This window comes from Oryctolagus cuniculus, chromosome 3, assembly GCF_051225735.1.
Source record: "Oryctolagus cuniculus isolate XC-2025 breed Fujian yellow rabbit chromosome 3, ASM5122573v1, whole genome shotgun sequence".
Taxonomy (NCBI): domain Eukaryota; kingdom Metazoa; phylum Chordata; class Mammalia; order Lagomorpha; family Leporidae; genus Oryctolagus; species Oryctolagus cuniculus.
The window spans coordinates 79,200,056-79,225,418 of NC_142869.1; the positions used below are offsets into that span (position 1 = coordinate 79,200,056).

The 25,363-nt window shown below is 37.4% G+C and overlaps 1 protein-coding gene and 1 long non-coding RNA gene across 4 annotated transcripts in view; one reads left to right on the plus strand and one right to left on the minus strand.

Moving 5' to 3' along the window:
- KCNH7 (potassium voltage-gated channel subfamily H member 7) overlaps positions 1-25,363 on the plus strand; it is a 512,838-nt gene that overhangs the window by 472,996 nt on the left and 14,479 nt on the right. For all 3 annotated transcript variants that reach the window (XM_051848592.3, XM_051848593.3, XM_002712225.6), the window contains 3 exons: positions 368-467; positions 11,923-12,186; positions 19,067-19,235. In XM_051848592.3, coding sequence (XP_051704552.2) covers positions 368-467; positions 11,923-12,186; positions 19,067-19,235 — 533 coding nt within the window. The remainder of the gene's footprint in view (positions 1-367; positions 468-11,922; positions 12,187-19,066; positions 19,236-25,363) is intronic.
- LOC149127399 (uncharacterized) lies at positions 20,350-25,360 on the minus strand. Its single transcript, XR_016231534.1, has 2 exons — positions 23,969-25,360; positions 20,350-20,565 (listed from the first exon to the last, which is right to left on the minus strand). It is a non-coding gene; the product is annotated as an uncharacterized LOC149127399 (long non-coding RNA).

Here is a 25,363-nt window from a genome sequence, read left to right on the forward strand (position 1 = left end):
GGTCTGCAATACTAGAAAACTACAGTCAGGAACCAGACACAGGTCTTGAATCCTGGCATTCCAATATGGAATGTGGGCATCTCAACTGTTAAACCAAATGCCTGCCTTTGTCCCCAAACATTTCTAATAAATAACTTCTTTGAGTATAGTCCCATCAGATGGTAAAACTACTAGAATCATATCATATATTTTATAATTTAGAAACAATCATTAAAAAATATTATTAGTTATTTTATGCAATCATTTCATAAGTCTCAAAGTAGTTGACATGATATGAAATAGTAAAGAGTTTGCTGAAAGCATACTACATTCAAATTGCATGATCTTCAATTTTATTTTCATGTTTGTTCATGCTTCATTTAAAAAGGCTGATCTTTTACTACGATCACAATCCATGAATGATTCTGATGGAGACAACTGTAAACTACGAAGAAGGAAATTATCACTTGAAAGTGAAGGAGACAGAGGTAATTCATTCTATTCTGAAGTCTGAGTATAAAGCATGTAGTTAACTCTTTTTTACTTAAATGCTTATTATGCTTTTGATTTCAAGAATAAATTTCATTCTGGCTTTTAGAGAGAAAATCCTTTGCTTTTTTTTTCATAGCTAATGACATGGTTTATGGTTTCTGATTGATAGCTCCCAACAATGTCTTTCAACAAAGCTATTTAATATCTGCAAGGACTCCACAGTTAAAGAAATAGAGTAGATTTATTTTTTTAGAAAATGTGGGAAAATTAGTAACATTGAATAACTATCTCAGAATTATGAGCAGAATGTTCTGGAAGGAGCTCTTAGTTCAGGCACAAAGCTTAATCCTCTTACTTGACCCACATTCATTTATGACTTGGATGGAGGGAACATTTGATAGTGGTCTTCATCATACCCAAATTCTGTGGCATTTGCCATTCCTTCTCATCTCTAAGTGTTTCTGCTTCCATGTCTATTCTTTACTTTATACTCATATAGTCAACAAATATATATTTAACATTTCACACTTTCAAAGAGCCCCTCAATAGTCCAAAAAACAAATGGTATGGTACATCTTCCTTAGAAAGAAAGATGGACACATCCTCAAATAGTAGGTACCACATACATCAGGTGCACAGGAATAAGTACATCTCATGTGGAATCCAGATGAGGTTACATTTAAGTATCCTGGGGCAGAAGGGAGAAGACTTTCTTGATGCTAATCCAACAATCATTCTAATCTTCAACTTGTTTGACTTCACAGCAGTATACGACAATGTGAATCTATTCCCTCGCTTTTCCTTGCATGCTCTTTTCATGGCATCTGTGACAATTCACTTTTCTTATTTTCCTCTGACCCTCACTATTTCACTAAAGATCCTTTCTTGATCATTATAGCCTAAACCAGGTCATTGACTGATAGAGTTTCTCCAACCATTGACCTGGGGCCTCTTTTTCTTGTCATTTTATCATAATCATTCCCTGGATGATCTCATTTATCCCCATCACTTAATTATATCCGGGCATAGAAGATGTGCATATTATTTATATCTTAATACCAGATAACCAGCACGTATACAACTGTCCACATATACACACATATACAATTACCTATTGAATCAAATACTTGAAATCTCAAATGCAGCTCAAGCTCACTTTTCCTAAGTCATGACACTTCCTAGAAATGTGTATTCCTTTCAACTTCTATGCCTCTGCAAATGGTGCCCCAGCCAACCAACTGCACAAATCAGATATACAGAAGCCATACTTCTCTCAACTTCTACACAAACTCTGGCAGCCAGTCTTATTATTGCTGCCTCCAGTATATGTCCAGTCCATCTTCAAATTAGATCTCCATTTGGTTCAGTTCTCTCCATCTCCATAGTCTTAATTCTGAACCAAACTATTATAATCTACTCCATGAAAAGCCTTCCAACTCACCTTCCCACATGCAACTTATCCTTCTCCCATCTATTCTTCACACTGACCACTAAAGAGGTTTTTTTCTAAATGTTTTTACATTTATGTTACCCACATGTTCAAAGCTCTAAAGGCTTCCCATTCTCTACACAACTAATACACTGCCTACATTTGCAGCTTCCTTCCTTCCTTCCCTTAGGAGATAATTTTTCTGTGGCATTTATTCTAGTCGTACTTCCAGGCCTATTTAAATCATTATTTAATCAAGCTCTATCTAAGTGGGAAATATTTGGTCCTTCATACCTTCAGGATGAGCATGCTTGCTGTATAACAGGTGTTCAACAAATATCTGTTGAGAGAATGAACTAGAATTTTATCATCTTCCTTTTCATTGTTTTCCTCTTTTTGCCTTCTTTTTTTTAAAGATTTATTTATTTAGTTGAAAGATAGAGTTACACAGAGAGAGGATAGGCAGAGAGAGAGAGAGGTCTTCCATCGATGGTTCACTCTCCAGATGGCTGCAATGGCCGGAGCTGCAGATACAAAGCCAGGAGCCAGGAGACTCTTCCGGGTCTCCCACATGGGTGCAGCGGCCCAAGCACTTGGGCCATCTTCCACTGCTTTCCCAGGCCATAGCAGAGAGCTGGATCAGAAGAGGAGCAGCCAGGACTAGAACTGGCACCCATATGGGATACCAGCACTTCAGGCCAGGGCATTAACCCACTGAGCCACAGTGCAGGTCCCTCTTTTTGCCTTCTTAAATTAAATTTTTGCTTATTCTCTTCTTTCTTCTCCAAATACTCCCCCTTGGTGAGATCATCTACTATGTTTAGCTTGTTCTACATTTCAAATAAACTATCTTCATTCTGTGTAATGTTTCTGTCTCTTTGAATATGTTATCCCATTATCAGAATTTGCCTCTCTGTTCTAAAATACACACATATACCTGTACACATATACACACACATACAAAATCCTATTGCACCACTTTATCATCCAAACTATGGTTTTGATCAAGGTTTATCTGCAGCAACATATGTGACATGAAATATTTCTTGATATCCTCAAATGGATACATTTTCCTTCTCTTTTTACTTCTCTAGGTCCTTTGTTTTTGTGATTTTGTCGCAATCTGCCTTATACACAGGTTTTTCATATATTTGTCCCTTTTCTCTTTCAAAAGATAGCGAATTATGTTTGATAAATATTTGATGAACTGCACTAATTATTGAATCCTGTGACTGATTTCGCAATAAAGGACTCAAAGATGAGAAATTGCCTTTTCCACAATGTTCTTTGTTATTCTTTTAATGACTTTCTAAAATCTGAACCACTACTGTCAATCTGTTCTTCCAATGAGTTAACCCAAATCCCTTTATCCTGAGGTTTTAATCTCTATTTTTATCTCACCAGAAATGAAGAGCAGCTTGACAATGTGGTCTTTATAATAATGGCTCCCATCCAGTTGAAGATTTATTAAATCTCTTTTCCAGTTTGCTCCATTTCCTCGTCCTCAAGTTGAATAATCTAATTCATTCTGTTAATTTGATTTATGACGCTTATTGATTTCCAAATTTTGATTTCCAAATCTCTGCATCCCAGAGATAAATGCCACTGGATTGTGATATATGATCTATATTATGTGGTGTTAGATTTGGTTTGCTAATATTTTGTTGAGAATTTTTGTATTTATGATCATCCAAAGGCATTGGTCTATAGTTTCATTTTTGTGTTGTCTGTTTGTTTGGTTTTGGCTTCAAAATAATGATCTCATAAAGTGTTTGGCAGAGTTCCTCCATTTTAGCATTAAGGAATTGTTTGAAGAGTTTTGGAGTTAATTCCTTTTTAAATGATTGTAGAATTCAGGTGTAAAGCCATCGTGTCCTGGACTTTTTTATGGAAGGCTTTTAATTACTGCTTCAATTTCTTTCCATGATAGGCACATGCTTAATTTCTTTATATTTTATTTCAATCTCGACAGGTTATATATACTCAAGAATTTATCCATTTCTTTATTGTTTGCCAATTTGTTAGCATGTAGTTGTTCGTGTTAGTTTCTTATGATCCTTTATATTTTTGTAATATCCATGATAATTTCTCCTGCTTCATCTCTAATTTTATGTATTTGAGTGTTTTTAACATCTAATTATATATTATATATAATATACATTATATACAATTATATATATATGTATATACACACCACATTTCATTATCCATTCATCTGATGATGGAAGCCTTGGCTGATCCCAAATCTTGGCTATTGTGAACAGTACTTCAATAAACATGGTGGAGCATGTGACTCTGATAAATTTTGTGTTCTTTGGATATATCTTGTAGTGGAATTTCTGGGTCACATGGCAGTTCTATTTGTAGTTTTAAAGAAATCTCTATATTGTTTTCTATAGTTACTGCACTCACCAGTATTCTCACCAAAAGAATAGAGTTCCTCTTTCTCCATATTCTCTCCAGCATTTATTACTTTATATCTTTTTTGATAATAGCCATTCTAACATGGGTGGTTTCAATTTGTGGTTTCAGTTTGCATTTCCCCAACGATTGTTGATGTTGAGCATTTTTTTCATATTCTTTTTGGCCATTTGTATTTCTTCTTTTGAGAACTATCCAATTTATTTGCCCATTTAACTGTTTTGGTTGGTTGTTGTTGTTTTTGCTGCTGTTGAACTTTTTGAGTTCCTGGTATTTTCATGATATTAATCTCTTATTAGATAATTAGCTTACAAATATTTTCTCTTATTCTCTTGGCTGTCTCTTTATTCTATTGATTGTTTCTGTATAGCACAGAAGCTTCTGAATTTGATATAATTACATTTCTAGTTTTGCTTTTGTTGCCTGTGCTTTCGGGGGTCTTATCAAAAAAAAAAAATCAGTGACTACAACAATGTCTTGAAGTGTTGAAGTATTTTCCTTATTATTTATTCTATTAACTTCATAGTTTCACATCTTACACTTAGGTCTTTGATCCATATTGAGTTGATTTTTGTATATGGGAGAGGTAGGGGTCCAATTTCATTGTTTGACTAATGTCTGATTAGGGAGATAGTGACCATTTAGCAGAGAATAATTCAATAAAGGCAAGAGAGTAACAGTTCCAAACCAATGATCCATTCATTTGACAAACAGTTTTTGAGTAGACAGTGAGAGTTAAGTGTTCCTAGTTTTTCATCTTTATTTCTATTTTAGTTTTAAAAGTTTGTCTTTACTTATTAAAGAAAAATCTTTGTTAGTTAACTAACAGAAATTTCCTTTTATATGTATTTTTTAACTTTTATTTAATAAATATAAATTTCCAAAGTACAGCTTATGAATTACAGTAGCTTCCCCCCCATAACTTCCCTCACACCCACAACCCTCCCATCTCCCACTCCCTCTCCCATTTCATTCACATCAAGATTCATTTTCAATTATTTTTATATACAGAAGATCAATTTAGTATGTATTAAGTAAAGATTTCAACAGTTTGCACCCACACAGAAACACAAAGTGTAAAGTACTGTTTGAGTACTATTTATAGCATTAATTCACATTGAACAACACATTAAGGACTGAGATCCTGCATGGGGAGTAAGTGCACAGTGACTCCTGTTGTTGGTTTAACAATTGACACTCTTGTTTATGGCATCAGTAATCACCCACAGCTCTTGTCATGAGTTGCCAAAGCTATGGAGGCCTTTTGAGTTCGCCAACTCTGATCTTATTTAGACAAGGTCATAGTCAAAGTGAAAGTTCTCTCCTCCCTTCAGAGAAAGGTGCCTCTTTCTTTGATGGCCCATTCTTTCCACTGGGATCTTACTCGGATACTCGGAAAGATCTTTCATTTAGGTCTTTTTTTTTTTTTTTTTTTTGCCAGAGTGTCTTATGAATTATAATTAGTGTTTAAATATCTACCATATCAGTTTTCATTTCTTTTAGTAGATAATTAAGTATGAAACATAAAGGTTTCTAAAAAATTTTGTGGAATGTACCTTTACATTTTTGTACCAGTGAGTAGAACAGTCATTATTTTTAAAAAAGAAATACTTTGTTTTACAAACAGTGTAAAAAAAAAGGTTATTATCTAGAGTTCCTGCTGAAATTACAAGTTTTAAGAGAAAGTCCATTTGAACGACTTTTAAGCATGTGGGTCACTTTGAGGCTATCAAAGAGCAGTCAGAGGATAGAAATTGCAGAAAGCCTTCCACAAAACAAGTTACCTAATGATGCCTTTACTTTTCATTCTCCTCAGATCCCTGCAATATATGAAATCCTTCCTCTAAACACTCCTTCTCTACACCTTTTTCCCACCTCCTTTCCCAAAAATATAGAACTCAAGTATAAAGTAGATAATTAGCCTCAATGAAATGACACTTGAAAAATGTATTGGATCAGAATGAAAATGAGTGTTCTTAGTAAAATGATCTTTGTCTCGAAAAGCTAAAAAATACTTTGTCCTTCCTAAATTAGGATTATGTTTACTCTCTTAATTTTGAAAGCCTACAAAACACTTATCAGGGTCAATAAAACCTCATGACTCTCACCAATGAATTATCAGAGTCAACCACATTAGAAAGAACAAAGAATGGTCAAACATGAAAAAAAATTACAAACAAAAATAAACACAAGAGAAAAACAACAAGCAGTGTAAAAGATGTGTCTGTGCCAACCAAATGGAAGGAAATCAAGATGAAAGAATGTCCAGCATCCTCTTTCCAGGTGCCTTAGATATTTCCACACAAATGACAAAAAACAGGAACCTATTTCATGTACATCCTAAGAGTAGGGAAGGGAAAGTTTCTCTTTTCTCTATCCATGGGATTTGTATTAAAATGAATAATTATATGTGTACTTCAAAAAGTGTATGAAAATGGAACTTAGCATTTGAGTTTTTCAATGGATTCTATAACACATAGAAAATGCATATAGTGAAAACGAACGATGCATGAATTTCAATTTTTTCATATCAAAATAAACTGACACTTTTAACTCCATTTCTTACTTGTATTCAATTCCAAAAATGCAATGTCTCAGAAAATAAAGTAGAAATATCTTGAACTCATTACACTTTGCATTTCAAAGGATAACAAAAAAATCTTTTTTGTAAATAAATGTGTTTATTGATTTCATAGTGTTATCCAAAAGCTAGTAAGTTTTGAAAGTGATAGTTCAAAATGAAATAATTTTTTGAAAGTAATTGAAAAATAAGTTTAAACAAATATACTAGTAACTTTTTTTTTTGACAGGCAGAGTTAGACAGTGAGAGAGAGAAAGGTCTTCCTTCCGTTGGTTCACTCCCCAAATGGCCACTACGGCCAGTGTGCTGCACTGATCCGAAGCCAGAAGCCAGGAGCCTCCTCCTGGTCTCCCATGCGGGTGCAGGTCCCAAGCACTTGGGCCATCCTCCACTGCCCTCCTGGGCCACAGCAGAGAGCTGGACTGGAAGAGGAGCAACCAGGACAGAATCCGGCACCCCAACCAGGACTAGAACCCAGGATGCCGGTGCCGCAGGCGGAAGATTAGCCTAGTGAGCTGCTGCGCCGGCCACTAGTAACTTTTTTTTGATTGTAGGAAGCCTATGTCTAATTTCATTAAATTCATCCTTTAATTACACTGATGTTATATTTTAACATCTCTTTGGATTATTTTTCCCAGAAACAATTAATGATTACCTTTTTGTTATTCATTTTGATGATACATAAATGCATCATTTCTTTTTTTTTTAACAATTCTATTGAGATGTAGCTAACAAATAGTTGTGTGTAGTTATGGCATATAATGTAATGTTTTGATATATGCATACATGTGAAATAATTATCACAACCAATCTGGTTAATATTTTATGACCTCATCTCACATAGCTATCTTTTCTGTGTATGTGTGTGTCTGTGCATGTGTGCAGAGAGAGACCACTTAAGATATGCTCCCTTGGCAATTTTCAAGCATTAGCTGCAGTCACTATACTGAACAACCGATCTCCAGTTCTTATTCATCCTAACTGAAACACTGTACCCTTTAGCCAACATTTCTCTAAATGCATTTTTTTTTATTTTAGTTTTTAAAATTCTTTTAGCTTTCATTTGTATTGAAGAATGATGGCTTTGTCCCCTTCCAACATGCCCTGAAATGATCGAGAGCATAAGGTACTTGATCTCAAATGAAGAAATTTACGTCAGACTCCAACTATGAAAAAATTTTAAAGCATCTGGCTAGAAACTGCTTAGCTTACCTCAAAATTGTCACCGGTAGGGGATGTAAAGCTCAAATCCTAGGCTGGCGCTGCAGTTCACTAGGCTAATCCTCTGCCTTGCGGCGCTGGCACACCGGGTTCTAGTCCCAGTCGGGGCACCGGATTCTGTCCGGTTGCCCCTCTTCCAGGCCAGCTCTCTGCTATGGCCCAGGAGTGCAGTGGAGGATGGCCCAAGTACTTGGGCCCTGCACCCCATGGGAGACCAGGAGAAGCACCAGGCTCCTGCCTTGGGATCAGTGTGGTGCACTGGCCGTGGCGGCCATTTGGGGGGTGAACCAATGGCAAAAGGAAGACCTTTCTCTCTGTCTCTCTCTCTCACTGTCCACTCAGCCTGTCAAAAAAAACCAAAAAAACAAAAAAAACAAAAACTCAAATCCTGAAAGAGCCCATTATATAAAAGCCCCTCTTTGGCTAAAGGTTATGTCTCCCTTTTGGGTCTGACAAATGAAAATAATCATTAATCTAAAAGGAAGACTCCATAAAAGATGGAGCAAGCAAAAATGTCTGTTGACAGATTATTTGACTTGGAATGATTTTAGGTTATCATGACTAAGATGGATGGGCCAGCCATTCCATTGAGACACTTATTCTGTGCTCTTGAATTCATTCTGAATGCAGTGAGAGGTCTGAAAGACAAATAAGAAATGCTTTAGATTTCTGTCCTGTGTGAAAGTGAAAGAGATGAACTGCCAGCCTATAGAAACAAGGTGAGAGGATAAAAAAGAGTTTTCAGTCATCTGAATGAGAAAGTAAATTTGAGGCTTGATTAAACAATCAAAAATATTTCTTTGTAAAATGACAGTAACAGGAATGATTTCACAATGCCAATTCTATTGAAGATAAAAATATAAAATATCCTTAGTGACAGTCCTCATACTATGATTTCTACAGAGTATAATGACATTAAGATTGAAAGACAGTACTTGATACTACCTAATGGCTATCAAATAATTCAGCTTAACTAGAAAAAGGCAGCAATGGAATATTCCATCAAAATTTATAAGTACCTGGGGGTTAATTATAATGTGTTTCAGCTATCCAAGTTCATGTATTGTATCTGCCAACATCCAGCCTAAGCCTAAGCGGTTTCCATTTTTAATTCACAAATAGATTGTCATTACAACTTTAATTATGTAACAAAAATAAAGCTTTAATTTATTTTGTAAGAAATAGAAAAATGTTGTTTCAGTAGGGCTACCTCAGAGAAAATGCTCACATGGCCTGGGTATTCAGCAGCAATGTGAACACAGAATAAATGTGAATTTTGCTTCCTTAATAATTGGAAAATTCAAAGTTAAACTTTTTCTTCTTTCATGATTTTGCTTTGACCTGGAATTTTTGTTAAAAGGTTTGCATTCTGAGTATGAAAGTGTCTTCAGAAAGTTCATGGAGAATGCATATTGTGAAAGACTTGTGAATGGATTTCAAAATTGTTTACACCCAAAGAAGTTTATCTTTTAATTCCATTTTCCATGAAGCTTCTGAGGCACATTCATAATTAGTTATTTGTTTTATTATACTCTGGAACTAAATAACAGCTATTCCTCTTTTCAAAATTTTGAGAATATTTGTTCTGAGTTAAAAATCAGGAAGCTACAATTCAACTTAAAAACGTATGCTAACATTGGATTAATCTTGTTCCTTAGAATCCAAAATCAAGCCATGAGAAAGTAAATTAAGACTGGGGCCCTCATAATTGGTGGGACAGAACATTCTACCATTCTGATTTAAAATCTACAAAAACTCTCTAATGCTTCTTAAGCCAAAGAGACAAAATGCTTCATTCATTTGTGAAATAAATTAATTACAAATGTCCACATTAACATTATCCACATTTATGTTGGAGACATATGAATTAATGGTTAATTCAGTTTACATCCAACTCTCCTAGAAATAGCCCATGAAAGTGTTTAACAGAAAAGCATTTTCAAGAAGATGAGACTGAGCTGATTCAAATCCCACTAGTGCCCAAAGACCCCAGGGTTTACTTAGGAGCAGCAAACCAGTATAATTCACTAAGCAGATATTAAAATAATTTAGAAAAATAGAACCTTCTTTTTTCATATTTGTTAGCATAAAATTAATAATTTTTAAGAGATGAAGTGATGTGTTCAAAAAGTAGAGACTATTGACCAAATTTTCAGAGGGCTTTGGAGAAGGAGAAGTGAAAGAAAACAGGGAGGGAGATGACAAGAATAAAGTTCACAGATTCGAGGGCACTCTGGCAACGATACTGAGAGAAATGGGTTTGTGTAGGAAGAGTTACTCTGAGAATTTATAATCAATTAGGTTATTGAATAGGAACATGCAATGAACACTGAGTAATCAATGATCCTTGATATTGGAAAGGTCTTTGGTCTTGGCAATGATGAAGTTGCTGAATCAGTATGAAAACTTAATTTGAGCAATCTCTTTTTGAGAGATTTGACTTTAACTGACAGAACATAAACTCCTAAATAATAATTTCTCATGAACCTGATTTTTTAATTTGACTACTTATTTGAGAGGCTGAGAGACAGCATCCGTCTCCTGACTCACACCCCACATGCCCTCAAACAGCCAGGACTGGGTCAGGCTAAAGCCAGTAGTCAAAAACATGATGCATGTCTACGTGTGGTGGCAATAACCCAATCACTTGAGCCATCACAGCCTCCTCCCAGAGTCTGTACAAGCAAGAAACTACAATTGGAAGCTGTCAGCACATCCAGGTTGCACATGGGCATCTTAACTGGTGTCCTAGCCACTAAGCATGCCACCTGCTCCTGAAGTTGATTTTTAAACTTTTACCCTGGACTGCTTTCTGGCTTCTTGTATTTTAAATTATGACTTTAAGAAACGAAAGGAAACTATCTTTGTTTCATTCCTATGCCATATGGGAATTTTAAAAAAGTTAGAAGTTTCTCTGAAATGGCCTTAAATCAGTTTATTTGGCCTTCTATAAATAACAAAGTAAGCACAAGCAGGCATAGAGTAGATAGGGACATTGTCTCAGCCCTCTTTGCAGAAAATGATAAACCTTCTGGGGTTTTGTTGGTTAGTTATTAGTAGGAACCAGATGGAGAATTATACTGTCTCCCCAGGACACTAATAGAGACAAGTTCAGAAATTTGTCTCTAAGTTTTTCTCTCTGAAATATGCTCTAACACAACCTTCAGAGCTGAAATTATCCTGACATTTCAGTGTGAAACAGCCAATATATGCAACAGCTTTAATGTAATTAGGCAAAAACCTACCTTAATTACTGTATTTGGGCTTTATACTCTTTGCAATATGCTACACAACCAAGCTGCCTGGATTGCCAAGGCTGTTACATATATTGAACTAAAGTTGAAATTCAGTCTTTGCTACCTTTGCTACAAGGAGACTTCCCATTCTTGACATTTGCAATGGGTGAATGACTGTCTCTGATGATAGAGTGTGGAGATTAAAAACAAGCAAGCTGCATAGAGGTGATATTTTAGAATTGGGACACATTATCCCTTGTCTATTCATTTTCCTAAAGAGATTGCACACCAATATCTAAGGATACAAAAGACTGCTAAATATGTATAAATGTGTTTGTAAGTTGCCCTATTGATTTTTTCCTATATGTAAACATTATTGCAAATAATTTTATTTTGAAATGAATAGCATGTCATTAGCTTAATAGAATAACCTTATATAAAAATTTAAGTCTTCACATAGCTACATTTTCAATAGAAAAAAATAGTTTGCTTATAGCTAAGTAGTATAACATACATAGTCTCACATTTGATTTTCTGCTGTAAAAATAACTTCTCTCTGATAGATTTTGGCAAAGAAAACAGTACAAATGATCCTGAAGACTCTGAGGATACCATAAGACATTATCAGAGTTCGAAGAAACACTTTGAAGAGAAGAAAAGCCGGTCGTCATCTTTCATCTCCTCCATTGATGATGAACAAAAACCACTCTTCTCAGGAATCATAGATTCCTCTCCGGGGATGGGGAAAGCAACTGGGCTCACTTTTGAGGAAACAGTGCCCACTTCAGGAAGAATTCACATAGAAAGAAAAAGTCACTCTTGCAAAGGTAATCAAGAATCAGGAATCAGGTTGTCTCTCTTCAGTGTTAATTTTTAAATAGTGGCTTCTTATAAATTAAGAACTGTACCAGCATGTGTTAATGTCATCTGTGTCAATTTCATGAAATGCTTACAAAGAGTTCAGATTTAAGATTATCTAGGAAGTGTTTGCATGATTCTGAAACAAGTAGTAATTATTCCCAATGATAGCAGGAAAGATTTTTGTGATGAACCAACCATACTTACCCTAGCGCCTGATTGGAAATTGTGGGAAAGTCTACTGCAGTAATGGATTCCAAAGAGGAGAGTCAATGAATATTGTAAAGCTCACTACTGTGTTCCTTGTGAGCATCTTTTGTACCTATTGCTCACTCTCAAATGTTTAGTTTTATAGTATGAAAAGTGCATGCAATGTATAGACTTTGTTGAAGAAAGTATACATGAAAGGATAATAATGCTTGATTCGTATAGACAGATTTAGGGGCTGGCGTTGTGTACAGCAGGTTTAGCCACCGCTTGCAACATCAGCATCCCATATCATAGTGCTGCTTGGAGCACTGGCTGGTCCACTTCTTTTTTTTTTTTTTTTTTTTTTAACAGGTAGAGTTATAGACAGTGAGAGAGAGAGACTGAGAGAAAGGTCTTCCTTCCGTTGGTTTACCCCCACAAATGGCCGATACAGAAGGAGTTTCACTGATCCGAAGCCACATGCTTCTTCCTGGTCTCCCATGCTGATGCAGGGGCCCAAGCACTTTGGCCATCCTCCACTGCCCTCCTAGGCCACAGCAGAGAGCTGGACTGGAAAAGGAGCAACTGGGACTAGAACCCGGCGCCCATATGGGATGCCAGTGCTGCAGGCAGAGGATTAACCAAGTGAGCCACGGCACCAGCCCCAAGGCTGGTCCACTTCTGATCCAGTTTCCCACTAATGTGCCTGGGAAAGCAAGAGATGAGGTTTCAAGTAATGCAGTCCCTACAGCCTAAATGGAGACCCAAATGAAGTTTCTGACTCCTGGCTTCAGCCCATCCCAGCCCTGGTTGTTGTGGGCATTTGGGGAGTGAGCCAGTAGGTAGATCTCTGTGTGTCTCTCACCTTCTCTGTGTCAATGCTGCCCTTCAAATAGGTTTTTAAAATGTGCGTACATATTTATTTTAAATATATAGATAGATGCAGATTTTCTATTAAAAGATGAAAAGCACAAGGAAATTTGAAGAACTATTATATGAAAGAACAATTAATTTAGTATAACAGGAAATGGATATACACATCTAACCATATCTACCATGAAGTGGTACTAACAGATATGGGTCAGATTTCTTGAGTTCCAAAATCAACTTTGTTATTTAATCCCTTTAGTATTTCAGATAAATGACCTGACCAACCTCACTAAGACTGAATTTGTCCACATTTAAATTAAGAATATTATTCTCTAACCAACTACTTGATTGTGATTGTTAAAGTATTATGTAATTACTTTCTCTGAAATGCAGTCCTCAACTCTGTTTACTGTTTTTACACAGTTTTATTTTCCAACCCTTTAAGCATTTTTTTTTTATTTTTTGACAGGCAGAGTGGACAGTGAGAGAGAGAGACAGAGAGAAAGGTCTTCCTTTGCCGTTGGTTCACCCTCCAATGGCCGCCGCGGCCAGCGCGCTGCGGCCAGCGCACCGCGCTGATCCGATGGCAGGAGCCAGGAGCCAGGTGCTTTTCCTGGTCTCCCATGGGGTGCAGGGCCCAAGCACTTGGGCCATCCTCCACTGCACTCCCTGGCCACAGCAGAGAGCTGGCCTGGAAGAGGGGCAACCGGGACAGAATCCGGCGCCCCAACCGGGACTAGAACCCTGTGTGCCGGCGCCGCTAGGCGGAGGATTAGCCTAGTGAGCCGCGGCGCCAGCCCCCTTTAAGCATTTAATATACAACAGTACTTCCTAAAGTTTATGGAAAATGGGATTAAAGTATAGTATATTTTGATACAAAGTTTTTAAATTTGTGCATTGGTTTTTCACAATATATATTTTCTTATTCAAAAAAGATTTAGTTTGTTTAGAAAGAAGAGCTGCAGAGATGGAGAGACATTTTCTACCCACTGGTTCACTCCCCAAATGATCACAAAGGCCAGAGCTCAGCCAGGCTGAAGTCAGGAGCCTGGAACTTCATCCAGGCCTCCCACATGTGGGGCAGCAGTCCAAACAATTGAGTCATCCTCCACTGACATTCAGGGTGCATTCGCTGGGAGCGCACCAAAAGTAGAGCAGTGGAGACTCAAATCAGCCCCCATATGGAATGCAAGCATTGCACACAACAGCTTAACCCATGGTGCCACAACACCAGCCCCTAAATATATGTTTTCTATGAACTTTTTGAAGATCCCTCATGTCTCTGCATATATAAAAATGTAAATGTTAAAAAAGTACAGCAAAACATAAAAAAGTTAATTAAAAAATAAGGAAAAATAACATGTTTTTGGCCAGGCATGATAGCAAAATACCAGTAAAGTAAGTAAATATCACCTAATATCATTAATATTATTCCAAAACATCATAGATGACAACAGTGAATCTAGGATGTTGAGGATATTGGTTTTTCTAGTTACTTTCTCTGTGGGAATAAGTTTGGCTCATTTGGCCATGAGCCCATATGGGAGTAAGCTATGAATATATGCAAATGTTCTTTGGACAATCTAAAATCTTGATGAAGTGAATGAAAATAGCACCTCATTTGTCACAATGGAAGAATGGAATATTACATGTGATTATCAAATGTCCCATTTTAGTTATTTATGAAAATGAATTCTGAGAAGTGCTAAAAATAGAAACAGGTTGTATCATGGAAGTCAAAAGTTCTTACATGCTTGCTGAACCATCTCTGCCATTTCCAAAATTCAGCATAAGGCAGAGCTTCTAACCAAATACTTTTGGTTGTTTTCCTCTTCACTTTTAAAGTCTAAAGTGACATGTCATTATAGACATACTTGGGGGATTTTGTTTTGCTTTATGATTCTCACTGACCGTGAATTCTCAGGCCCTTCATCTAATATTTTTCATCTCTCCTTCTTACAATTATTTTAATTAGCTATTCTATATGTACAGTGAAAATATTCTAACAAATAATTATTTTATTTTCACTCTCCCAAATGCCCACAACAGCCAAAACTGGGCCAGGTTGGAACTAGGAGACTGGAAATGCATCTAAATCTACCATGTAGGTGTCAGGGACTCAAACACATGAACCATCTTCTGCTGCCTCCCAGGGTGCACATTAACTAGAAGATGGCGCAGAACCAGAAGCAAGACTCAATCTGAAACACTTTGATATTAGATGTGGAAATTTCAAGTGGAGACTTAACCCACTGCATCCATGCAACACAAAAATTAATTTTCAAAGTTATTATGCAACCCCTGTTCAAATAATTATCTTGAGAATGCAGTGCTAAGTATGTATGCCAATTGAATAAACATAATTGATATCATATGCTATCAATCAGTGCAATACATGATTAATCTGCTTAGTGAGTTACTGTTTAATGTTTAAGAACTTGTAAAACTTGTTATATAGTTAGTGTGACTTTCACTACTGCAGTTTGAAATAGTAATTCCTGGCACAGATTTTTGTTCAGCATCAACAAGAAATTTTATCCACTCATATTCTTGGCATTTCTAATTCTGAATCCAATAAAAGAATGCATTTATGTGAAATTAAAAATAAAAATAGTAAATTAAATGAATTCTGATCCTACATAGATTGAGGTCAAAAGTTGACTCTTGGAAAATTGTGTAACCAGAGAAAGGGAAAGTTTACTTTCTGTTCATTCAGTTCCAGAAATGTATCTTGCAACTATAGCAACATTTTCCAAGGCAACCAAGTGCAGATTCTTTCTGAGCTATATTTAGAAAATGTCTACAAGGATGTTCATTTGATTAAGACCACTAACCAGGATTTCCCCTTTGAACTACTCACTTTTATATTGCTGTTAAAACAAGCTAATCATATAACCCCAGGTTTTCATAAAAGTGTAAATTACAATCAAGGAAGCTTCTAACAGTATGCATTTTATTCATTTCTGCTAAGATAATCATTTTTGAGCACTGAACAAAAATTATAATCCTCTGCTATTTATTGCATATGATTCACCATTGTCATTTAAAAATCAATTTAATATATGTAAATTGAAAATGAAAAAGCTATTGAGCATAAGCAGAAATTCTGTAAGCTTTCTTGAAAAAAATTCATGAGCAAGATATATAACTTGAATCCTATCTGTTCTTGCTATCTTTGCTAAAAAAAAAAGTCACACATTAACTGGCTACATTAGACTATGTCAAGCACTGGTCAAGCTCATGCATGTTCCAAATGCTTGCTTGACTTGCTGGCCTATGTTAGATAACCTAGTCTACTGAGATTTTATATTATTGTTTTGCATTTTAAAGAGGTTCAGATATCTGTGAATAATAAATCATACTTTGCAGTGAAAAACTGCAGAGAAATTACTTAAATCTTCAGCAATTTCATTTTTCTATGTTCATTCACATATCATATCATCATGTTTGGTAAAATATCAAAAGGAATGATATTCTAATGAAACAAAACGCCAGGATCCCATAGGGTAAGGAATCAGGAAGAGCATCTCTGTAATCCATAACAAGCATTCTGTGAGAAGTCTTTGAGCCATTTTCACAGAAGAAGGTATCCTGACTTATATTTTCCCAATGCTCTTTTTGAACGTACTGATTCCTCTTTTACACCATGCTGATTCCTCAATTCACCATACTGAGACAAAAATTATAGGCAACAGATTAGGGAAAGTTCTATGGATGCAATGACAAAAGGTAGTATGAGGAAAATCATGAAGACTACAGACATTTTTGTCTTCTCCTTAGAGAAAGAAGATGCACTTGACCTACCTGACTATAGTTTGGAGGAGACTATAGAAAAGGAAAGAACTCTGAAAACATCTATGGTTTTGTTCCTTATTTCTAGACTCATGGCTAATCCTGCCCAATTTAGTTAGTTTCTATCCAATTTTTCAAAATAGCTGAGGATGTAAATTCCATAACTTTATATGATGACTTTTCTCAGTGTTTAATCATAGCTACTTGTCAAGATTTCCTGAAAGTCTTTCTATCAAACTAAATAAGTCACTTTCGGTAATACAAATTTATTTCCATGTGAAAATGGCATCCAATTTTCAGAAAATCTTCCCTTCTACCAGCCCTCCTAGTGAGAAAAAGAAAGTATTTCTCTTTTTTATCTCTGAAATATACTCTCAAATCCAGAAGTATTTTTCCCTCATGGGTTTTATTTTCCAACACTCAAATCATTTTATAGAGGTAAGAAAACAGTGAAATCATCAAAGACATATGACAAAAGTGAGAGACAAAAGTAAGATATCTTCACTCCAAATATTGATGGTTTGGAAATATAGACTTCAGGAGGAACAATAAAATGCAAAAGTTCAGAAAATGAAACTCTGTATGAAAATGTTTGCAGGCCCATTAGGCTGAATTCTTCAAGTTTGAGGCCTCTGTCTCCTTTGTCTTTAATTCCTCCCCATTTTAGAATAGTGCCTCGCACATAACAGACACTCAAAACATTTGAAAATTGGAATTGCACACAGAAGTAGTTTTTAGAGCACAGTAATATTTAAAAAATCAAAAAAAGAGTCGTAAGAAAAAAATATTCTGAAGCAATGTGATTATATTAAGACAGTGCAGATGAGCTACAAGGAAGCATAAAAATATGAAAGAGTAGTGTGGGAACCAGAGAACTCTTTTTTTTTTTTTTTTTTTTTTTTTTGACAAGCAGAGTAGACAGTGAGAGAGAGAGAGACAGAGAGAAAGGTCTTCCTTTCGCCGTTGGTTCACCCTCCAATGGCCGCCGCAGCCAGTGCGCTGCAGCCGGCGCACCGCGCTGATCCGATGGAGGATGGCAGGAGCCAGGTGCTTCTCCTGGGCTCCCATGGGGTGCAGGGCCCAAGCACTTGGGCCATCCTCCACTGCACTCCCTGGCCACAGCAGAGAGCTGGCCTGGAAGAGGGGCAACCGGAACAGAATCCGGCGCCCCGACCAGGACTAGAACCCCGTGTGCCGGCACCGCTAGGTGGAGGATTAGCCTATTAAGCCGTGGCGCTGGCCCAGAGAACTCTTAATACATTCCTTATCTTTGATGGTTGATGGCTCATTGGCTCTACTTTGAGTTGGGTTTATACTTTAGGGGTGGGGAACATTTTTTTCTACCAAGGGCCATTTGGATATTTATATCATTAACGAACCATACAAAATTATCAACTTGAAAATTATCCTGCTATGGATTTACTGAATTTCCATTCCTCCCTGAAGTGGGCATGGCCAAACCACATGATTTTGCAGGCTTTATATGGGCTGCCAGCCAGACATGGCCCACCCCTTGAAGAGAATCCCCCTGAAGATCAGCACTTCACTCATGACTCTGTCTTTGGACCTACCCTGAGTCATGAAGAACACAAATTATCCTGTGGAAAAGAGCTCCAAAAATCTCATATCCTACATAAAGCAGCATAAACAAAATGTGCTGCTTCCTACCAAGTACAAAAAGCACAAAATCGTTGCTCTCTAATTACTTTTGGTATGGTCATCTACATCTTCTCTTAGAACAAACAAACAGAAATAAGACAAAATTACAATTAAGAATCCAAACCTGCTATGTTTTTATTACTATGGAGATGGGTGTGGGAAGAAAGACTGTGAGAACAGGACTCTATCACACCAACTGGTCATAGACCCCAGATCTTTCTCTGAACCCTTTGGTTCTGTTTCTCTGAGATCCCTTTCAGATTGCCTGTGGATATCTATGTGTTATTGTTGAAAAGGGGAATGCAAGGAAGTTGATATCCATCTCACTATTTTCCACAGATATCACTGATACGCGAAGCTGGGAACAAGAAAATGCCCAGACTCAGCCAGAAGAGTCCAGTCCCTCAGCGCTTCAACGAGCTGCCTGGGGCATCTCTGAAACCGAAAGTGACCTCACCTATGGGGAAGTGGAGCAAAGATTAGATTTGCTTCAAGAACAGCTTAACAGGTATAAGCTGTGGCAGGGCAAAAGGAGACATAACTCCAGCCCTTAGATGTATCCAGCTTTACTCCCTGCAAATAGCAAATTCCTCTTGCCAAAATCCCATATCATATGTATGCATTTAATTATTTAAAACAAGACTAGAAGTTGACAAATCACTAATTTGTGTTGCAAGGAGCATTTATTTGGAACACATGATAATTTTAGCAGCAAAAACCCTATATTTACTTATCAAAGAATTTGCATACCACCAGCACTGGCTACTTTGAAAATTCTCCCCCTACCCTTCCATCAAATGAATTTATATGTAACTTGCTAACTCACACTCTCCCGGCTTTAATCTTCTTTTTCAAAAAAAAAAAAGATTTATTTATTTATTTATTTATTTATTATTTTAAGGCAGAGTTACAGAGAGAGAACCTGCTGGCCCATTTCTTAAATGTCTGCAACCACCAGGATTGGGCCAGGCTGAAGCCAGGCACCTGGAACACCATCTGTGTCTTCCACACGGGTAGCAGGGGCGCATGCACTTGGGTCATCTTCTTCTGCTTTTTCAGATGCATTAGCAAGGTCTTACATTCTAGGTGGAGCAGCCGGTATGTGAATGTGAACTGGTGCTCAAAAGGATTGCTAGAATCACAGGCGGCAGCTTAACCTGCTGTATCACATCGCTGGCCTCTGTCATTTTTTGCTTTTTGGTTGTTCCTGGTAATTTAGCTATATGCTATGGCATTTTAAAAATATTGACAAAGTCATTTAAACATTTAGTTATTCAGGCAACTTGTCAAACTTGTGAGTGAACCAAAAATCCCATCAAAGTCCAGAGCCTTTCCCTTTTCCCTTCACTTTTCATCTCAACCATTTACTATGAGCACCACATTTCAGTTCTAGGGAGAAAGTGGCCCCTCCACCAAACATGGTATAGTTTTTTTTCAAAATTAAATTGGTCAAAAAGATAAAGAAAAAAATGAAGGAGTATTATATAGCTACTTTAGCTGAGTTTCACTTGGGAAAGAATCTTGATCCAATGGTAGCTTTCAATTAAACCATCAGGCAAGGTATCCCAGTAGTTACAGACAGAAAACTACATGGACTAAATTAAAATGCTCAAAACACAAGATTTATCAGATAGTTGTATAAAAAGATCTATTTATTTGAAAGGCAGAGTTACAGAGAGACAAGGAGAGACAGATCTTCTATCTACTGGATACTCTCCAGATGGCTGCAACACCCATGGCTGAGCCAGGCCAAAGCTTCATCCAGGTCTCCCAAGTGGGCACAAGGGCCTAAGTCCTTGGACCATCTTCTGCTGCTTGCCCAGGCTGTCAGCAGGGAACTGTGAAGGAAATGGAGTGGTTAAGTCTTGAACTGGTACCCATATGGGATGTCTGTGTCACAAGCCACAGCTTAACTGGATGCACTACTACCTGGACCCCATTTTATCAGATTAATTTAAAACATACATTGAAAGATGAGGGGAGCAAGATGTGGGTAATTAACACATTTCAAATAAAGGTAAGCCTGGTAAAGGAACCACACTACCAATATCCAAATTGATATAATATTCATGAATGTGCTGCTTCAGGTTCCCTGGCCAGAGTGTGATTGAAGGACTAGAGGTGAGGTTTGCATGAAGTCTACTGACGAAAGAAAAATCTCTTGTGCCACTGGCACATACCTGCTCTATTATAAAGATACAGGCCTAGTATACCTGGCTAAACCTGTGGCTCTCCAATTAGCCTGCTCAACAGCCATTAGTTTTATTGGCTTTTTGTAGGTAGAACCAGAAGGAGACCAAGGAGTAACCCCTATTTGGGGGTGACATGTGTCCACCCATAGAGACATGACAGTTTGTTCCATCTCTTTCTAGATTTAACCAATACACGTACCACATACTTGTTACATCATTTTTCTATGCTATCTTTGGTATTTCTTACTCAACTAGCATACTAACTATTTGGTTTTTTTTTGTTTTTGTTTTTGTTTTTTGTTTGTTTGTTTGTTTTGACAGGCAGAGTGGACAGTGAGAGAGAGAGACAGAGAGAAAGGTCTTCCTTTTGCCGTTGGTTCACCCTCCAATGGCCGCCGCAGCCAGTGCGCTGCGGCCGGCGCACCACGCTGATCCGATGGAGGATGGCAGGAGCCAGGTGCTTCTCCTGGGCTCCCATGGGGTGCAGGGCCCAAGCACTTGGGCCATCCTCCACTGCACTCCCTGGCCACAGCAGAGAGCTGACCTGGAAGAAGGGCAACCAGGACAGAATCCGGTGCCCCAACCGGGACTAGAACCCAGTGTGCTGGCACCGCAAGGCAGAGGATTAGCCTAGTGAGCCACGGCGCCGGCTAGTAACTATTTGTATTTAATATATTCTTCCTATGACTAACAAGCTATTTTCTTTTGCATTTGTACTTACATCTAGGAGTTTTGCCTAGATGACATAGACTACTGGTTTACTTACTATCTATGCTTAATATTTTTTCAGCATTTTGCCTATACCAGCAGCCGTTATTGAAAAGTGTGTGAATGGGGGGCAAGCACCATGGCTCACTTGGTTAATCCTCCCCCTGCGGCGCTGGCATCCCATATGGGCACCGAGTTCTAGTCCCAGTTGCTCCTCTTCCAGTCCAGCTCTCTGCTGTAGCCCAGGAGGGCAGTGGAGGATGGCCCAAGTGTTTGGGCCCTGCACCCGCATGGGAGACCAGGAGGAGGCTCCTGGCTCCTGGCTTCGGATCGGTGCAGCTCTGGCCATGGCGGCCATTTGGGGAGTGAACCAACGAAAGGAAGACCTTTCTGTCTCTTTCTCTGTCTATAACTCTACCTGTGAAATTAAAAAAAAAAAAAAAAAAGTGTGTGAATGGGTAGATGAAATGCAAGGGCAGCAATGGTTTCTTTAGGACAACAACCTGTAACTGCAATTTTTTGCCTAGACAAAAATCTTAACTTGGCTACATAACTGCTTACAGGATGACTGTGTCAAATCATGAACTACCTGAGATTTAGTTTCCTACTGTGGCTCACACCTACCTGCAGTGTTGTTTTCAGGACTGAAATAATGTATGTGGAGACCATATCTGCTACACAAAATGGAAAATGTTTCACTTGCAACTGGGTAAAACTGAATTAACAATGATCTTCACTTCTATTATTCCTGTTCATTTGAACATAATTGCTTACTTTGAATATGCTAAGGACTAAAATTGAGATTTTTCTTAATATCCCATGGTGGCCCTCTCATGGGTACTAACCACTACTGCTAGGATAAACTAAGGATTATCAAAAAAATTTGTATTCCATATGCCCAAATCCAGAAGTGTAAAGCTTTAAAGGGTAGATATTTCTGGAAACTATTTGGTTTACAACCTCCAATCAGCAATAATAATTGATATTATTATTTCATTATATTAGTATATGGTTATATTATAAGACTTTTCCCACAGCTAAAATGCATGGAAATCTCTTTCTGTATATTTCCAGCATCTGCATGTGCTTTCTGGAGAAGTTTTGAGTTGCTATCACCATTACAACTCCTTTTACTATTGTTTGTCTGCTTATCTCTAATATTCTCAAACATTTTATAGCCTAACTCAGCCTAGCCTATTTAAAGTCCAAAATATTACATTCTTTTTACTGTACAGCCACCTCCAACAACCTCTTCCCCCCTTCACCTTTAGAAGGAAAACAAGTTTGAAGAGAGGCTTAACAGACTTCTGCTTAGCAATTGAGAGCCTGGAACACTTTACAGTCTATCCTGTTTGACTTTGGTGTTTGATCAAATGTAGAGCTGTCAGTTCCTACACCATTTTTCTCATCCAAAGACACATATTAAGAACACAATGCAATAAAAGTAAACACAAATAGTCTATTTTGAATGGCTTTTCCTGCTACTTTTTTCCTCCTCTGAAGGCCAATTAAACTGTACATCGGGTTAAGCATGTACAAAAGAAATGTTCTTATGTCTTCCTGTATGATGCTTGCAGACATACATGTTTAGATAAATCATTGACACTTGACCCTACAGCACTACTTCTCAAACCTTGAGGTGTCTTTGGATCAGCTAGGGATCTTGTAAAAATGCAGATACTAAGTCAGTAGGTCTGGAATATGCAGATTCTACATTCTAAGAAAATCTCAGAGATGCCTAATGCTGCTGCTCTAAGGATCATACTTTGGGTAAGAAGGCCTCAGAAAATGATAAAACTGCTAGTAATGATTCTTTTTGTTGCAGAACACTCAAAGCAATTTCTCTGTAAGCCTCTGGTATGACACTGAGTGCTCGCTTCACTTAGCATCAGTGATTTCTTTCACTGTTTCCTTCCTAAGTGGTCAGCTCCTGTCAGTACTGTGAGACAGGATTCCTCATTCAGTGATCGTCATCTGCACTTCATCCTCTTACCTAAGAGCATGATTGGTGCATTGTAGGTCTTTGAATTAGCAAATGAAAATATCCATTTGCACAGTTTCATACTGACAAAAAAAAATTCTAAAATGAGGCCATTTTCTCTTTTAAAGGCCAAGCTGTTTTGTTTTGTTTTGTTTTAATTTTTGGAATTCCTCTGGAGGAAAACAGATTACTTAGTCACAGCAAAAGAGTTCATTCTAATTAAGCCATTAGCCCCTAGTCCTAAAACCTGAAAAACAAAATCCTATGTGAGTACAGTAACTTCTAGTAAAGTTCCCTTTTGTTAATGACTCAAGATATCAAACAAAACTAAGCATTCAAAATCCCTGCAGAAGGTAAGACCTTGAATTGTGCTGCATCTCGGTGAAGTTCCAGGAGGGGCAGCAAGAAGCAGGATACTTTGGAACTTGAGTCTGGGCCTTTCCAGGTGGGGAGGGGATCGCCCTTTGGCAAAGTTCATGACACCACACTTCATAATTGCTGGATACACTGAGGTGAAGATCTTGAACTAAGTCCTGAACAGGAAAATCTGATTAAGAAACATTTTTTCAGATGAGCTGAGTGCTGTCTCGAATGAGTAGATTTGTAGAAATTTCTTAAAGCAGTGAAGTTATTCATTGACAGTTCCATTTTTTTTCCAGGTAGTGTTTTCCCAAAACAAACAAGTCACATTGACAGAGATGGTCAATAGTCTTATCTAAGTTATGTTGATACCTAGAATCTCTGTGCTTAGCCTGTACCGGCAGCTTCACATGCCCATGCTTTCCAGAGTGCGAGAGTCCCACTCATTCAGCGTGTTGCAGTGACTGGGCCTGTGGATGCTACAGCCTCACCTACCAATAGAGTTTTCTCCCCTAGACATCATTCAAATAGATAGCATCCATGATAAAATGACTATATCTCAGCCAGCTGCTGCTTCTCAAAAGATGTACATGCCTCAAAAACACAATTTTTGACTCTTTACTTGGTCTTGAATCTGACTTGCTGACATTTTTATTTCAGTCACCACGCCCAAATCCTCTTATATTCCAAGTAACATTGGGTAAGCCACTCACCATTAAGTGCTGTTAATAATGGGATAAATCTGTGCAGAAATATTTAGGAAGTCAGATTGGCATTTTGCAAGCCAGACGAGTCATAGAAGCAAGAAAACTTTTAAATAAGGTTTGCTTCTTAAATACCAAAGACCCTCGATGCCAGTTAGAAAGGAATTCAACATTTACCATCTTTGAACCCTAAAGAAAAATAGAAGTAATAAGATACAATATTTGATATGAGTAGAAAAGAAGTAAGGTAAAATAATACTGATATACATTTCAAACACATAAGAAATTATCCTGAAATGTTGCAACTATTAAGGAAATGTGCTACAAATCTAATTTTTGAATAGTAAATAAAATACTCACAAGAAAATGAGTAAAACCCAATAACTGATTAAAAATAGATTGTTGGAGTGATTTATATTTTGATGTCAATAAAGGTTAGTAAAAAGACAGTTCATTCCATTCATCTGTTTTTCTGTTAATTCTTAATGCATGAGCCAGAAAGCAGTGTTTTTCTATATCAGTCAGTGAGCCAGAAAGTGATCATCAGCCAGGAAAGAATCTCTGTGCTCCCTCTCCTGTCCTTCTTGTTTAAAGCAGGGCCAGAATTGTGTTCATTGGTAGTGCTGAAATTTTCTCAGATACTCTCATCACCATTGACAATTTCAGGATTGCCTTTCCCTATTTCTGTCCA